The following is a 16,405-nucleotide window of genomic DNA, read 5'->3' as shown; positions in this document are numbered from 1 at the left end:
TCTTGTGGCTAATGCTGTTGTGCTACTTGCTGTGGTATTTTTTCTTTGCTTCGTTTTAAGCAGACCACTCACTGTAATATTGCAAGCATTACCATTTTTGTAACTATTCCACTTTCCTCCTTGCAATAAAAAAGCCACAGTAGATAAAAACATGAAGTTTTATATTTTCACTCATGAAGACACAACTCTTAGGAAAATCCGAGTGGCAATTGGTGGGTTTTCTGTGCAATCAACTAAGAGAAGTAGCTCTTTCATCCATATAGAATACAGAGTTTTCAGGATACTCCCTGTTCTGATGCATACTTTGCCCCATACTTGAAGTTTGTGTGAAAGGAAAGTTTGATCTATCACAAAGAGTTCTAACTTTTGTGGATGGGTGTCATGAACCGCTTTGGCAAACAGGTGAAGGCTATGTATACTTTCTTAGAATAATGGTTTTATACTTGCATAATAACTTACATTGGAAACCAATTACACTGAAGTACAGTTTTATCCATGAACCCCTTGTGTCCAACTTATCACAGTGCTGACTCAGGCCCCTCCGTCTGCCTAATTTTTAGCTTTACAAAGCTTTTCAAATTTTTAGCCTTTCAAACTATGAGGTTAGAAACACAACCTCTTACTACAGAGTCAAACAAATATGGAAAGTCAAGTCCAAAGCCCAAGTCACAAAGTGCCAAGACACTGGATCACATCAGGGAGCAGGGCCAGCTAGTTAGCAGGTGGCTGCTGACCGGGGATGAACCCAGGGCAATGCAAAGGCTCTCTTCCCGCACCCCCCAAATCCCTCTTCTCCTTGTCCACTCATGCTTGAAATCCCTTAATAGAGTCTAACTCCTTTGGTTTAATTAAATAGAGGATTTACTCTTGTTGAAAAGCAAAAACCCCTGGGAGAGGTAATTCTCTATGCCAAAGATTTTCAAATTTATATTCAGTAGTAGAATCTATTTTTCAGATGTAACTTTAAATACAATGCTGATAGGTAAATAGATGCAAGTTTTATACAAATTTAGTATAATGTTATATGCTGTATTGTACATAAATAAGAATATATATGTATTTACAACATTGGAAACAGGCTATTTTGATAAAGACAAATTATGACATCAAGATTTATGGATAATAGTGCAGTCTAACATTTATCAGAGTATACACCTTATTTCTGTATTTTATTTTGCCTGCACAAGATGGAGAAAATCCTGACATAAATAGATAAGTAATTTCTAGCTAATGATTTGTTATGGCATTTATTATCTCAGGATTTTCTTCAATTAAAATAATCCAGAAGTTTATAGACTAGTAGGAATTTTTTGTTTCAAACTATTAATGATATTTAACAACTGTTCATATTCCTTAGTAATTAAAAATTAGTTGGTAAGTACTTAATTTGGGGATATTTGACAAGTAGATTAATAAATAATTTGAATCCTGAATTCCTGACTTCATAACCTTAGGCAAGTAGCTTAATCTTAATCTCAGCTTCCTCATGTGTAAATGATTAGCATCTATTTTATAGGTGAAAAAGTTAAGTAAGACAGTGTACATAAAGCACTTAACACAGTGTCTGGCATACTTCATGAGGGCTGTTATTATTGAAGAACTGAATGACCAAAAGTACTTTTCAAATGTGCCATGGACCATTTGAAGATGTTCATCATGTCCAATTTAAATTTATTTTCAGATATCTCAGCACCCTTCTTTTTCAGATATTCATTCAGTTTCAAAACAATCTAATCTTGTTTGGCACCTGAGTCCAAAATTCCAAGACGATGTTTTACTGCTGACTTTTTATCTGCAGAAGTAAACAAAGTAACACTGCGATCCTGCAACGTCCAATTCAGATTGTATAGCACGTTCTGAATCAAGTAAGGCCCAACCCAAACTTAAAATGAGCAATGAAACAATTTATGATACTATATCATCAGGATGCAATATGCATTATTGTAATTGTACAGTTCACTATTATTCTGTGCCAAACGTGCACCAGAGAGCTTGCCTGGCTTTTAACGGATGGGAGCACACAAGTGTTGTATGTAATACTAATGCCAGTTAATGTTAATAGAATGCTTACCTGGGGCTAGGAGCTGCTTTAAGAACTTGACAAGTATTAGCTCATTTAATCTTCACTTATTTATCTCGTATGATTATTATAGGAGTGTTCATGAGTTGGATGTGCACTTCAAAATATGACTGGTACACAGATAAACCATATCGAATTTAAAAAACACCCTTAAAAGAAATTCAAATGTGCGCACGCACATACCTCGACATGCACGCATCTATGCCCATGTGCTCATGGAGTTAACCAAATAGCACAAACTAACCCATTGATGGTATCGAATGCATTAAAATTTGGTGTTTAACTTACATATGTATTTTTGTTCTTTATTATGCTTCAAAATAGCTTAAATATTTTGAGCTATTTATAAATATGAATTATAATGAAATATGAATTAAATGAAATATGAATGAAATATGAATGAAGTATGAATTAAATGCTTGCAGGCTCCCTGAAGCTCACTGGAGCTCTCTGCAACAGTTTGAAAACCAGGGCATTAAACCCTATTACTCACTTATAATGGAGCGTGAAAAGAACCAAATCAGATCCTTTTTAGGACGCAAGGGTGTGAAAAAGAGAGAAGTATGAGGTTTTTAATATTCATAAATTTTCCGGAAAGACAGGAACCTTATTAAGCACCTATTATGTTCCAGCAATGTTAATATATTATCGATAATTATAATATACTTATCGATAATATATTATCTATATTATCCCCATAACACCTGAGCCTAGTAAACACCATTATTCTGATTTTACAAAGAAGGAAACAGAGGATCAGAGATGTTAATTTGCTTACCTAGGGTTACACAACTGGAAAATGGCAAATAGGACCCAACTCTGATCCATTCAACTCCAAGCCCTTCCTCCCACCTGACTGCCTCCATTCTAGCGTCCCCATTTTATAAACTAGGAAAATAAGAATAACTGAACTAGAGTGACTGGCTCTTAGAAACAGTTAGTCAGTGGCCAGGCTGTTACAAGAATCCAGGAACAAGAGGGTTTCACCAGATAAACTTCATCAGATGGCTAAGTGGGAGGATGCCCTGTGCCTACTAAGAGTCAGCAAAACCATTACTTCACTTCCAGATTTGGCAAGAAGTAACACAGCTTCAGTGTGAGGACTGGCTGGATGAGACCAATTAATCCTCTCCTATTATGTGCAAAACACTGCTTGGTGCAGTGGAGGATGTGAAAAACAGACAAAGGGACCAGACAACTGTCTCCATAGCAGTATGGGAAAGAAGGCATCATCATGTGAAATGTTAAATAGAATCTCTGGAAGGAACCTCAGTGATACTTTGGTTCTCCCCCTTGACCCCCTACAGTAATGTAAGCTTTAAATGACTGTATAAAACATGGCATAAGATAATATGTGATATCGCCAACAGTCATAACTGAAACTTTCAGAGCACTTATTTGTACCAGGACCTTTGCTAAGTGCTTTGAATTATTTCATTTAAATCTTAATACAATCCTGGGACTTCCTTGGTAGTCCAGTAGTTAAGAATCTGCCTTCTGATGCAGGGGACACAGGTTCGATCCCTGGTCAGGGAACTTAGATCCCACTTGCTGTGGGGCAGCTAAGCCTGTGTGCTGCAGCTGGAGAGCCCGTGCCACAACTGCTGAGCCTGTGCTCTCTGGAGTCCGAAGGCCACAAGGAAAGCCCGTGCATGTCACAGCTAAGGCCCAACACAGCCAAAAAAGCCCCAAAAACTCAATAGAATCCTATGAGATTCTTTTATCATGGACATTTTACCCATAAGGAAATGGAGGCCATTTCTGTGAGGTTCTCCTTCTATTAATAAGAGTCCACAGCAGGCAGTCTAACCCAGAAATGTGATGCTCCCAGCTAAAAAGTGGCTGGAGTTTGGTGTGGGGTTGGTTTGGGAACGCATGCAGGATCTCAGCCCAGAAATTCAAGAAATAACAGCGTTCACAAGAACTTAGAGAATGTGCGTTACCTGATGAGGACATGGCCTCCAGTTACCTCTCCCCACTTCCAGATGGGCTTTTGTGAGAGAACCAGACGTGAGCCAGTGGCCTTTGCCACATCACTTTCTCCAGGTTTGTCGGCACTCCAAACCAAAGCAGAACTAACGTTCTCAATCACCTCAGCCTCCAAAGCCAATACACCACTCTACCACCACCACGCTGGTGGAGTAGGCTTGGAGTCAAGAAGAACATGAAAAGTCATTGTTTTCTTGGAAACTCTCTCAAGACAACCTGAAGAGGAACCTCTCTTTAGTGACAGGAATGGGGGTGTTGAACATGCCATTGCAGCTCTTGGGTAATGACTGTGTGTCATAAGTAGGATGTGGCATTTCTAAATGTCTTTAAAGCTATTTCCTTTTGTTCAACTAATTTAATTTACCAAATGCTCCTGGGGAAAGGGAGGGGGACAAGATGCTGACTCCACATTTCCTGAAAATTCAACATTTTCTTTTGAAACTGTTATCACAGAAATCCCGTCTGATTGTTGTCTGCTGGCTCCCTCTGTCAAAATTCTGCCCTGGCAGGTGTGGGAAAGAATAGAGATGCAGAACTTGAGTGAATATCCACATCTGTTTTTGGAAAAAAGGAACAGAAGCAGCACAGAAGGAAGTAAAAGAGATAATTGCTGGCTTGAACTACAATACATTTTACTTGTGGGCAGAGGGCCAGCTTACAGCAGGCGGAATATGCAGGCCCATCTTATTGGAATTCAGGGGTGGGCCTCCATTCTTGTCCGGAGACAGCTGTAAACCAGCAGCCCATAGCATCACAATCAGGCACTGGGTTTTGTCAAGGAATGCTGATATGTACAGAAGCAGCTTTGTCTGCTTCAACTGCACCCCTGCCTAGTGAAATGACAGTCAATCTCTGATTCCAGATGACAAGAACTGGATAAAAACTTAAAACAAATGGCGACCTTTCAAAAGATTAATTTGTTTACCAACAAAATGTTCCCTCTTTGTCATCTGAGATGGGGGTGACCTTCACTTTCCCATATCTAGGCTGAAAGGATGCTGACTATAGTCATCTGTTAAGTTAACTCCATCTCAGCAATTATTCCCTTTTTTATTTTTAGTGACAAGAAGGGTTTATTAATTCACTCTGCTTCTTGTTATGGTTTATAAATGCAACAAGCTCATTCTGAATTACTGCAGTGTAACATCAATTTGTTTAAATCTAATTCTGCTACCGTTGCCAAATTATGTTGAGACTGTAATTGTGGCCATATGCATGGGCTTAAAACACAATCATGTTGTGAAATAGTCCTTCTTTCTGCCCCCACCCCTCCTACTTACCCCCACCTTACTTCTGGTGCTTCTTCTAATCATTTGACATTAACACAATTGCCTCACTTTCCATTACTTTATCACTTCAGAAATGAATGCGCTTTCAGTGAGAGATTACTACACACACCCTAAGTGAAACAGTAAAGAATGAAACTATGATTTGTGAAGTGTGGTTGCTACCCAACTAAGTTAGTGCAAAACACGGCATAACATATGACTCATAAAATCTAGAAATCATAATAGTATTAAATCCAACCTCATGAATAAATAAAAGATTCTAAGTTTACATTGCATTATATATTTATTTATTTGGAAAGTGGGACCAAAGAACCGGTATAATTCTACAGCAACTCATACGTTGCCAAAAAGAAAAATGTTTTTATGATTCTTTTCTAGGTCATAACAGTTATAATCAGAGTTATTTGTGCAGCAATTCAAAGCAATGTTTTGTTTGGCTATTTTGTTATGCATTCATAATCGTTATTTTAAAATTCATGGTAACAGATACATGTTTCAAGCCTTTTAAGAAACCCTTATTTTTAAAAAAAATAAATCAAAGTCAAATTTTCTGTAGATCTTTTAGTGTGTTGCATTATAAAGTCTATCTTTTAATGCGTTGCATTATAAAGTCTAACTGGAACTAAATGTCAGTGAGTAAGTATGAACAGAATCACAGATTTCTTCTTATCTATGCAAACCTGTACGGCTCTACTCAAGAATGTGTTAGAGGGTTTTTGTTTTAATTTGGCAAATTTAATATATTGAAAAAAATCAGTGACTTTTACTTTTAATGCTTTTTTTGTGAATTGCTTTTACACAGGAGAGTTACAGGATATATAATTCTGAAGGCAGTTTTGTGGGGGTGGGTATATGTGTATGTAGAGTGTATGTGTTTTAAATGCACTAAAATCTTTTCATCAGCCTATGATTATCAGAAAGTATATACCTCTTCATAAAATGGAGAAAACACCAGTTTTTGGGAACTGGTAATGTAAATTAGCAACAAATTCCAATTTGCTCTGTCAAAAGTACCTAAGATTACTTATAGGCTTTTGACAAGCTGTTCAAGTTTCATAAGAAGTAAGGAAACACATGGCCCTCAGCAGCCAAATAATAATCCCCTTTGAGTGTTTAGAGTGGTTATAAAAAGCAATTAGCTCTGATGCTGTTTTTCTAATTAACTATACATCATAATGCTAGACACATTGCTTCAGTTTGGGTACGTGCTTTCAAAAACATTTTCATAAGTGGTAAATCACAACTGTATTTATTCCCAAGTATTCCACATGATTGTTTAAAGCCAACACTGGAATATTTCTTTCATAGGACCTTTTGCACAATGCTTGTTTTACAAATCTAAAATGAGAATATGTTTTTCACTTAGTACCATCGTCTATACATATATCAACGTAAAATGATAGGGTCAACTATTTTGATTGAAATGCCAATAGTTTGAGCAAGAGGGACATAATGTACCTACATTTTAAAGTGATCTGGTGTAGATTTTTATGGAGTCAAGTTTTACAGGGGGAAAAAAGGATCTTAAATACAATCAATGAGCATACAATGAGTACATTAGGTAATGTACACTCATTGACTGTATCCTTGTATCTTACAAGGCCAAGTGCTCTCCCAAGTCCTCTGTGTTCTAAGGACAAGGGTACACTATCCAAGGCACATATCCTACTTGGGAAATTTTGGACATAGTTTTGAATTCCCTGTTTATGTCAGAATTTTTGTTCAGATTCATTAAAGCAAAGCTTAATCCCCTGTAAATGTTGAGGTATGCCTTTTTAAACTTCAATACTCATCAGAAAAAGTTTGCATGACATGCTGCAATTGCCTTGGGCTACAAAGCCTCAGCGCTCCACCAGCTAAGCCAATATTAATTCTAGACTGATGGGGAAAACCAACAACAACAAAAGCGAAATCTGCTTCTGTCTGTACAGCCAGAGAAATAATATTTTTATTTCAAGGGCTTTGGGCTCACGGGAAGCAGATAAAAACCTTTTCACATTATTCACAGTGACATTTTAAATAAAGTTTCAGCAGGAATAAAAATATCTAACTTTCTAGGTATTTCTTAGGCTATAAAAGGATTTCTATGATAAAATGCTCTTAAACCAACCCTGTTAGAATAACATAAAGCACATATAAAGAAACTAAAAATATATTTCAGGGTTACATGAATGAAGTAGGCAGTTGAAAATGTCTACGTAGGAAATTTGAAAGATTAAGAGACTATTATGCTGGTTGGAAATGGCTTTGCAATTTAATTCTAAAATTAATCTTGTTTTTAGTTTTGATTTCACTGAAGGATACATTTAAGAGCTTTGGAGAAAAGCCAAAGGTTAAAAAAAATGTATTTAAAAATTACAGATATCACTTTGGTAATTATTTTCAATATTAGAAATGATCTCAAATAAAATAATTTTTCTAATTAAAATCAAGCCCTACTCTTGGTTCTTCTAAGAAAACCCTGAAACACAGAAAGAGTACAATCCCTGCTTTGGGACACTCAGCAGCAAGTCAACGGCAAAAATAGGAACAGACTCTGAGATTCCTTAATGACAGTCTCCTTGTTATTATTTTTCCTTCTCATCATTTTGCTAACATAAAGGATCAACCCCTACTTTCTTCAGATTTAGAATAAATATTCTTAAATTTTTGCCTATTATATGAGCATATATAATTGAAGCTCATGCCTTGCTGTTGTTGTTTTTTTTTTTCTTTTTCTAGGAGAAGCCTGTACACAAAAGAAAATATTTAACAGCTCTGTATTCTTTTTGTTGTTAAATTACTTCCTCTTGTTAAATTTTGATATTAGTTAAAATTATGGTACTAGTTTATTTAGGGATATCAGATAAAATAGAAAAATTTGAATGATCTATACATAGATCTTTTAAAAAGAAGTTTACACTTTCTTCATCATTTCTAATTACAAACAGAATGAATGCCACTCCATTTCATCTCCAAAAAATTCTAAGGACAAAAGGATTCAATTCTTAAAATCTACCTTATGTCTTATAGCACCAATGAATGAATTTTAATTCTAAAAAATAAGAGCTCATTAAAACCACTCATTACTTACACTTGCTTTTCTCTGGTTAATGTATGGCAAACTGATTCCATAGGTCGCATTTACAGCAGCTCTGTGGTGGATGCTTTCAGGATCCTGCATGATTTTTATATTCAACCCTGTCTTTCCCTGAAACAAAGAAACAATGAAAGTTTCATGCTGGATGAACAAAACTGCTTGTTAACATTTTATATCCTCAAAGGAGTATAAAGTTCTTTGAGAATAATTATTTTAATGTAATTCTCACTGGAAAAAATATATATATATCTTTAGGTCTTTTATTTAGGTAACTAATTTTGTCTTTTATTCACAGAAAAGGAATTTTCTGCAGATTTTCCTCTCTGAATCCCTGTTACTCATAAAAATCCACCATTCATTTTCTCCAAAATACTGCTAGAAGCCCACCAAGGTGGACAAAGGGTAGAACACCTGGTCTCGATTTAGTTTTAGCTTTCCAGGTCAAGAATTTTCCCAATGAAATCTATACTACAACTATGCAGGTAGAGGGCTCCCTTGGTCTGTTAATGTGGCCACTTTTCTCAAGGGACATTTACAGGTAAATCTCAGTTAGGACTTGGTAAATTTACCACAACAAATGTATCTCCTCCTTCATAGAGATTTTGCTATTTTCTAGGGGAAATGTATGCTTTCATTAGAAAAAAATAAAACCCACACATCTCATTTGAACCATGTGTTCCTCATTTAAAATAATTCAAGTGAGTTACTGCTGAGATAGACTACCAGGGTAGGCAGCATAGAGGTGGTGAGCAGGGGCACCAGACAGGTGCCTGGAGACCTGCGATCCAGTCTTGCTCTACCCTGGACTGTCTGCGCGTGACCTTGGGTAAGTCACTTTCCTTCTGTGGAAGTCAGTTTCTTTATTTGCAAAATGTGGCACTAGACTTGACAGTCTCCCATCGAATTATCAACCCCCAACACCTCCCTCCCGTGTTTTGCATTCTGTGCTAAAAGGTAGCATTCTATGCATTGATGCTCAAAGGGAAGCTGACACTTACGGAGTATGGTAGTACTGAGAGTTTCTGAGGTCTTTTGGGAGTTTTAAATTTAGTGAACTTTAGCATATTCACAATGTTGTACCACCATCACCCCTACCTTAATCCCAGAACATTTTCATTACCCCAATAAGAAACCTCACACTCATTAACAATCCCTGCTCATCCCCTCCTCCTCCCAGAGCCTGGCAACTGCTAATCAGCTTTCTTTCTCTTGGATGTGCCCATTCTGGATATTTCCTATAAATGAAATCATACAATGTGTGGCCTTTGTGACTTTTTTTAAAAGGTGTTGTGAGCAATTAAAAACACTGATTTCTTTTCAATATAGTGCTAGTTCTGAGGGTGATCTGATGCAATTGTTAAAATGGTTATAGGAACCAGACAGATTAGCTCATGCTGCAGTAATTTCTTTGATCCTAAGCATTCATACATGGCCTGTGCCTGAGGTCAATGTGAAGGGGAAGGCTACAAAAACACCTTTGGAATGCATGCTGTCTAGATAAGTTATTTCTTAATACAGCCTCCAAACCTTCCTTTTATTTTTTAAAACATAGTTTTTAGACAAAATCTCCAAGTAACTGCACTCAATTGTGCACTTTAACTCATGCAGGAACACAGGTTACAAATAAGGCACAGCTTTTCTCTCTAAAGTCCGTGTGGTGACAGAAATAATGTAGTGCCTAATTACAAATGGCTTTCCTTGTGTGGGTAACCCACATGTACAGCACAACTCTGGGGTTTTTGCATGAAAGCTGAGCGCCTCTTTTATTGAAATTAATACCTGAACATAATTTTTTCCTTCTTAATTAAACTTTCAGAATAATTTCCATCCTACCAAGGATGGGGAAATTGCTAATATGTATTATATTGACTGGATGTGGTTTCTGTAATTAGGGTGTTTTTAAAATGTGTATTCTGGATAAAATTGATGGTAATAGCTTCATCTATCATGTCTAAGCTTTGTTAGAACTTTTTAATTCTGGGATCATTGGCTCAGTGAACTATAGCCATTTTCTTAGTTTTATTATGCTCCATCAACTTTGCATGGCTATAGGACTGGTGTAGAAACAAAACGATCAAATTTAGAATCATTATTAAAACTGGCATTAAAATCTAGTTGTTCCCTTCCATTTTTACATTTCTATGGCACTGGACACAGATATTTCTGGAAAGAAATCGAAATGTAAGCAGAAATTCAACAGAAATGCCAGGTTGTAATAGCAATTCTTTATTAGTTTCTAAAGCAATAAAAAGATCCTTTAAATATTAATATTCTATTATTTACCCTTTTGACACCAAAGGATGGATATATCAAAATTATATGTAGCACATATGATTTAATTCCCCTTTTAAAAAATATTAAGAGTCTACATTTAAATGATATAAAAATGTCAAATGGTCTCACTGAAAATCACTGCCATATACATGCATAACCTAAATTTATCTTACAATCTACAGAGAGGTATAGGAAAATATTTATGAGAATAAATTATCAGACCCAGTAAAAAGGTTTTTCAAGGAAAACAATTATAGATTTTAAAAAACAAAATTAATCATTCCATTAAGCATAAAAACAATGTTCTGGAAGATGATCATTTTTTGCCAACAGTAAGATAAATATCGGAAATAATTTAAGAAAATTTTCTTAAATTGTTCAAGAAAAGACAGCAATTTATTTAATCTATCTTGAGTCACTAAACAATCTAAACTTTGTATTCCCTCCTTTTGATAGTAATTACAAGCAGATATATCAAATGTGACTCTCATTTAGACTTTGGTTTGTAAGAACAAAAGTTATTATCAGAGCCAATTACTGTTTTACCTACATGGCTGCACAGAAGCAGGGAGCTCAATTTTCATCTCATCAGTGATTTTGTGGTATTTATTTTATTACTATGCCCACAAAGCGATATAAGAAGGAAATAGCTTATGCTATTAAAACTAGGGCTTGAACATGAGAGGCTAAGGTTCCTTTCAAAAGAAGTTCTGAATTAAAAACACTAGGCAGCACATAATACCAGCTCCCCAGACATGAGCAGACCATAAAATGACATGCATCTGAGCAGTAGATCCCACACAGAGTAATCAAAATGGAAATGCTTCACAAACAAAGTTGAGACAAGCTATTTACTAAGTTACAGTATTATCAGCATAACATTATTCTCAACAGTGTTTGCCAAAAGTAATGCCTTCTAAATGTACACTGGTTAGTCCCACTGGTTAAAGGTATCTGCTATTTAATCTCAAAAGAAAAAGAATCCAGTCACCTTTAATTGTCTGATTCTTTCAACCAATATCATATTTAATTGAAAGAACAGTAGACACCAAATCCTACTTCAAGCTATATGATCTAGATTTTTTCATTTGTGAAACTGGGTAGTATTAATAATACTTTACCTTCAGGGGGTTGTTTGTGAAGTTTAAGTGACTGATGTGTGTTCAGCATCTCACAAATGATAAAGTACTATTCAGTATCCTACAAGTAATACTTTATGCACTGAAACACCTCAAATATATAAAAATCCATAGTTCTTAATATTTCCCCCTTCCCCAAAACCTAATTGATAAAATAGATCAATTAATCTACAAGATAGATAAAAGAAAGAATCGTGTATTTATTCTGCTTTTCCTGAAAAATCTGCTTTTCAGGTTCACCAAAGAGTTGCTAAGGGAAAGTTCTTCAGAGAAGCTAATAAATGCAGAAGGAGTGATAGAATTATAAAATCATCACTTTGCAATCCCTAATGAAATAATTAGATACATATCAGTTTTTGCTAATATCATTGGGTGAAAGGTTGTGGGGAACTTTATATAAGACTAGATCAAGCTGGTAATACACAGACTCATAGCTCAATCTTAACATCACTAAAAGAAAAAAGAAACTGCCTCCTGATAAACAGTAAAAGCAAGTGCACAGTACCACCTGTGAAGTATTGCCACCAAAAAGACGTTACCTGCATCCAATCAAGCTTCTGGATAGAACTGTTGCTGTGCTGTGCTCAGCTGTGTCCGACTCCTTGTGACCCCATGTATTGTAGCCCTCCAGGCTGCTCTGTCCATGGGGATTCTCCAGGCAAGAATACTGGAGCGGGTTGCCATGCCCTCCTCCAGGGGATCTTCCCAACCCAGGGATCGAACCCAGGTCTCCCACATTGCAGGTGGACTCTTTACCACCTGAGCCACCAGGGAAACCCAGATAGGACTGCTAGTTTACAAGAAATACTAGAGACAGGGGCACATGTAAAATGACACCATGAGATTGTAAGACATGAGATTCAGACAAATCCACACTAAGCGGGTGGTGAACCTATTTGAGAAATGACCTGATTTCTTAAATAAGTGACCTTTAAAAACTGAAGTATAGTTGACCTACAATGGTGACTTTTTTCATGAAGCAAACTGTTACAGATAAAATGAGATACAAATGCAACACATGATATTGTACAACATAGGGAATATAGTCAATATTCTATAATAACTAGAACCTTAAAAATTGAGAATCATTTTATTGTAACACCTGTAACTTATACTGTACAACTATGCTTCAGTTTTTTAAAATGAATAAAACAACAACAACAAAAAAAAAAAACAAATGCAATGTGCAGACATTTTTTACATCCTGATTCAAACAAACAATAGAAAAATAGTTCTAAGACAACTGGGGAAGACTGAACGTGGACTGAGAATTATATAGTATTGTGCTCACTCAGTCATGTCCGACTCTTTGTGACCTTTTGGACTGTAGCCTGCCAGGCTCCTCTGTCCTTGGGGTTTTTCAGGCAAGAATACTGAAGTGGGTTGCCGTTTCCTTCTCCAGGGGATCCTCCCAATCCAGGGACTAAACCCGAGTCTTTTGTGTCTCCTGTATTACAGGCAAATGTAATATTAAGCATTAGGTGTGATAATACGTCTGTGCTTTATGACATCCCCTCTTATACCCCTGCTAGGTAGGGGACCAACAATCACAGCATCACTTAACCCCAAGCTGCTTCTAAAAGCCCAGGTGCCTCAAGTTCACAAAGCCTTAAGATTTGAATTCCATTCAGATGTGCCCATCCTGTTTTTTGATTCTGGTAGGAGTTGAATTGTAGAACAAGAGGAAGGTTAGGGGAGAGGGCTAACATTTATTCAGCTCCCATTTTGTGCCAGGCACCATAATATGTTGGGGGTTGTCATAATCCAAATGATGTACTTTAGTCCTTAAAATGGCAAGAGGGAGTATATGAAATTATCCTCTTTACCAGTGGGGATAAATGGCTAAGTGATACTACCCCAAAGTGAAGAGACGGGATTTTGCTTATGTCTCTGTCTTCAAAAACCTCTTTCCATCATAACATGCTGCCACATCACAAAGAAATGTTGACTGATACACTCTTGATTCAGCTTCCTATCTGTCAGATCCTTTACTTCCTCTCGAATATCCAGGCACTGCTCCGATCTGTGCCCTCATTGATTATTACATGGACCTCTATAATGAGCCCTAAGATGGGTCTCCTTGAGTCTGCATGACCTCCAGTATGACTGAACCTCTGGTTACTAACGGAAACATGTATCTCGCCTCTAGTGGTTTCCTTTAGAGGGACCCTTCCTACTTTCCAGCCCTGTATTCTGCCACTTCCTCACGACTGCTCAGTGACCAGCCAGCCTCCACATATAAAATGTTCTCTCCACCTCTCCAGGTGAGCAGGCTCTTCCATTTTCTGGGAATGTCCTCTTTTCCCCCTGACCTTCAGCTGTTCTCTGGGCACACTGTTACTAACACTGAAACTTGGATCAGGTGCAACTTCCTCTGGGAGATCTCGCCTAACCTCCATCTCTCCTTCTCTACTCCCCACAACATTCATTCATTCATTCCAACATTTATGGAAAGCCTCATTGAGGTGTTGGTGAATAAAAACAAGTTTTTGTCCACATGGATCTTACATTCTTGAAGGAATGAGAGGAATCAGTTAATAACCATGTAAACAGATATAGACTTAATTTTACATTTCTATAAGTGCTCTAAATAAAATACCCTAGGAGAATGGGAGGCCGCCTTAAACATGGTGGTCAAGGAGAGCCTCTCTGAGGAGGTGAGAAGTATACTGAGGCCTGAATGGGATAGTCACACAAAGATCTGGGGATGATGGAGAAGTCAGAAATCAATGATTAATGAGAGGCGAATAACTGGAAGAGCTAAGCTAAATAAGAGGCTGGCTTTAACCAGAGAAGGGACATTTCTTCCACTCTGACAAGGTAGAAAACATGAAACATAAATCTAGAGATAGAGAAATTAAATATGATTATAAAAGGATAATGGTAATGGGAATAGGGATGTTTGTCTATGTGACTGAAAATTGGAAGATTACTTCAATAAGACCAAATTTATTGTCCTCATGTATATGAAGTCCAGATATAGGCTGTTCAGGGTTGGTCTGGAAGTCCAGGAAGTTGCCAAGGACCAGGCCCCTTTCAGTTTAGTATTCTGCTATCCCTAATGTATGGGCCTCCTCCTCCTGGCCTAAGATGGCTGCAAGAGTCCCAGTGAACACAGCTCCATTCCAGGCAGCAGAATAGAGAAAGGAGAAGAAAAGGATTGAAGAGCAAAAGTCGGATATCATTTAAGGAGGTTTCCAGAAAATTTCCCAAAATACTCACCACCTAATATTTCACTGGATAAGGAAATGGCAACCTCTTCAGTATTCTTGCTTGGAAAATCCCATGGACAGAGGAAACTGGCAGGCTACAGTCCACAGGGTCATAAAAAAGTCAGACACGACTTAGTGATTAAACAATAACAACATTTCATTAGCCAATACTTGATCATAGGGTTATGTCCAACAGCAAGGGACACTGAAAAATGGGATCTTTATATTGGGCAGTCATATATTTAGCTAAAAATCCGCAGCTCAGGAAAACCTTTGGGGCCCAGTCCCTTTCCTCCTTTATGTCCTAACCATCTTCAGAGTGTTGCCTTTTGTTCCTGTGCTTGTCACCTCATGGTTGCAAGATGCTTGCTGAAACTCCAGATGTCATGGCTGTGTTCAGGGGAGAGAAAGAGAGGAAGGGGAGAAGGGACACGCCAGTTGTTACTATACCCTCTCACCAGGAAAGCAAAACATCCCCTAGAACCAACTTCAGGAGACTGCCACTCAGTACCCACTGGACAGAACTGGGACACGTGGTCAAACTTAACTGCAAAGAAGGCTCAGAAATGAGGACACTTATTCCTCTTGGCATGATGCCATCCTGAACAAAATCACAGTTTATAGTAATGCAGATGTCGGATGAATATTAACAATGAAATTAACAATTTCTGCCACAGCCATCAATCTAATCTAGTTAAGAAATCAAGTACAAAAGTGATAAATAGTGAAATAATGAGGGGCCAGTGGATTGAATGTCCTCACGGTAATGAAAAACTGTTGGAAGAACATATTATATGAACTGGAAGGCCAGGACATGGAGGTCAGAGATTGCTGTGCTTGAAACAGATTTTAGAGATGATGTACTTACTGGGTACAAGCCCAGGCATTCAGCATATCCTCCTAGCCAGAGTACTTTTGTCAAACCTCTAAAACCACACTTGCCACTCTGTCTGTAGAATGCCTGACTATAGGCTGTGAACACCGACAGCAGTAAAATCTGCATTCTAGCACCTAACACATAGTAGCATTAACATCAAAACATGTGAAGAAATGAAATAGCACACCCTGAGGGAAGGCATATTTGGTGTTACTATGTTTCTGTTATTCTTACAAGATGCCATGGTGACACAGTCATCAGCTTATAGCAGTCGTGTGGGCCAAAGGTGCATCCTGTCCAACTCTTATGGCACAGGGGCCAGTTGATAATTCCACAACCTCCCTATCTTTGCTACAAGCAGCTCTCGTGAGTTGGTGGCCAGGGAATGAGGTCCCCCTACATGCCCAGAAGTTAGCATCCCCTGGTAAGCCAGGGAGAGAGGCAAGAGATATTTGGGATGCCATTT

General features: G+C 37.5%; 1 protein-coding gene across 1 annotated transcript in view; it reads right to left on the bottom strand.

The window, feature by feature from the left end:
- IQCH (IQ motif containing H) overlaps positions 1-16,405 on the bottom strand; it is a 229,793-nt gene that overhangs the window by 183,924 nt on the left and 29,464 nt on the right. Inside the window, 1 exon segment of the mRNA XM_070377335.1 lies at positions 8,432-8,548. Within this exon segment, the coding sequence (XP_070233436.1) occupies positions 8,432-8,548 (117 nt within the window).

This window comes from Bos mutus, chromosome 10, assembly GCF_027580195.1.
Source record: "Bos mutus isolate GX-2022 chromosome 10, NWIPB_WYAK_1.1, whole genome shotgun sequence".
Lineage (NCBI taxonomy): Eukaryota > Metazoa > Chordata > Mammalia > Artiodactyla > Bovidae > Bos > Bos mutus.
This window is presented reverse-complemented; position numbering and strand designations above follow the sequence as displayed.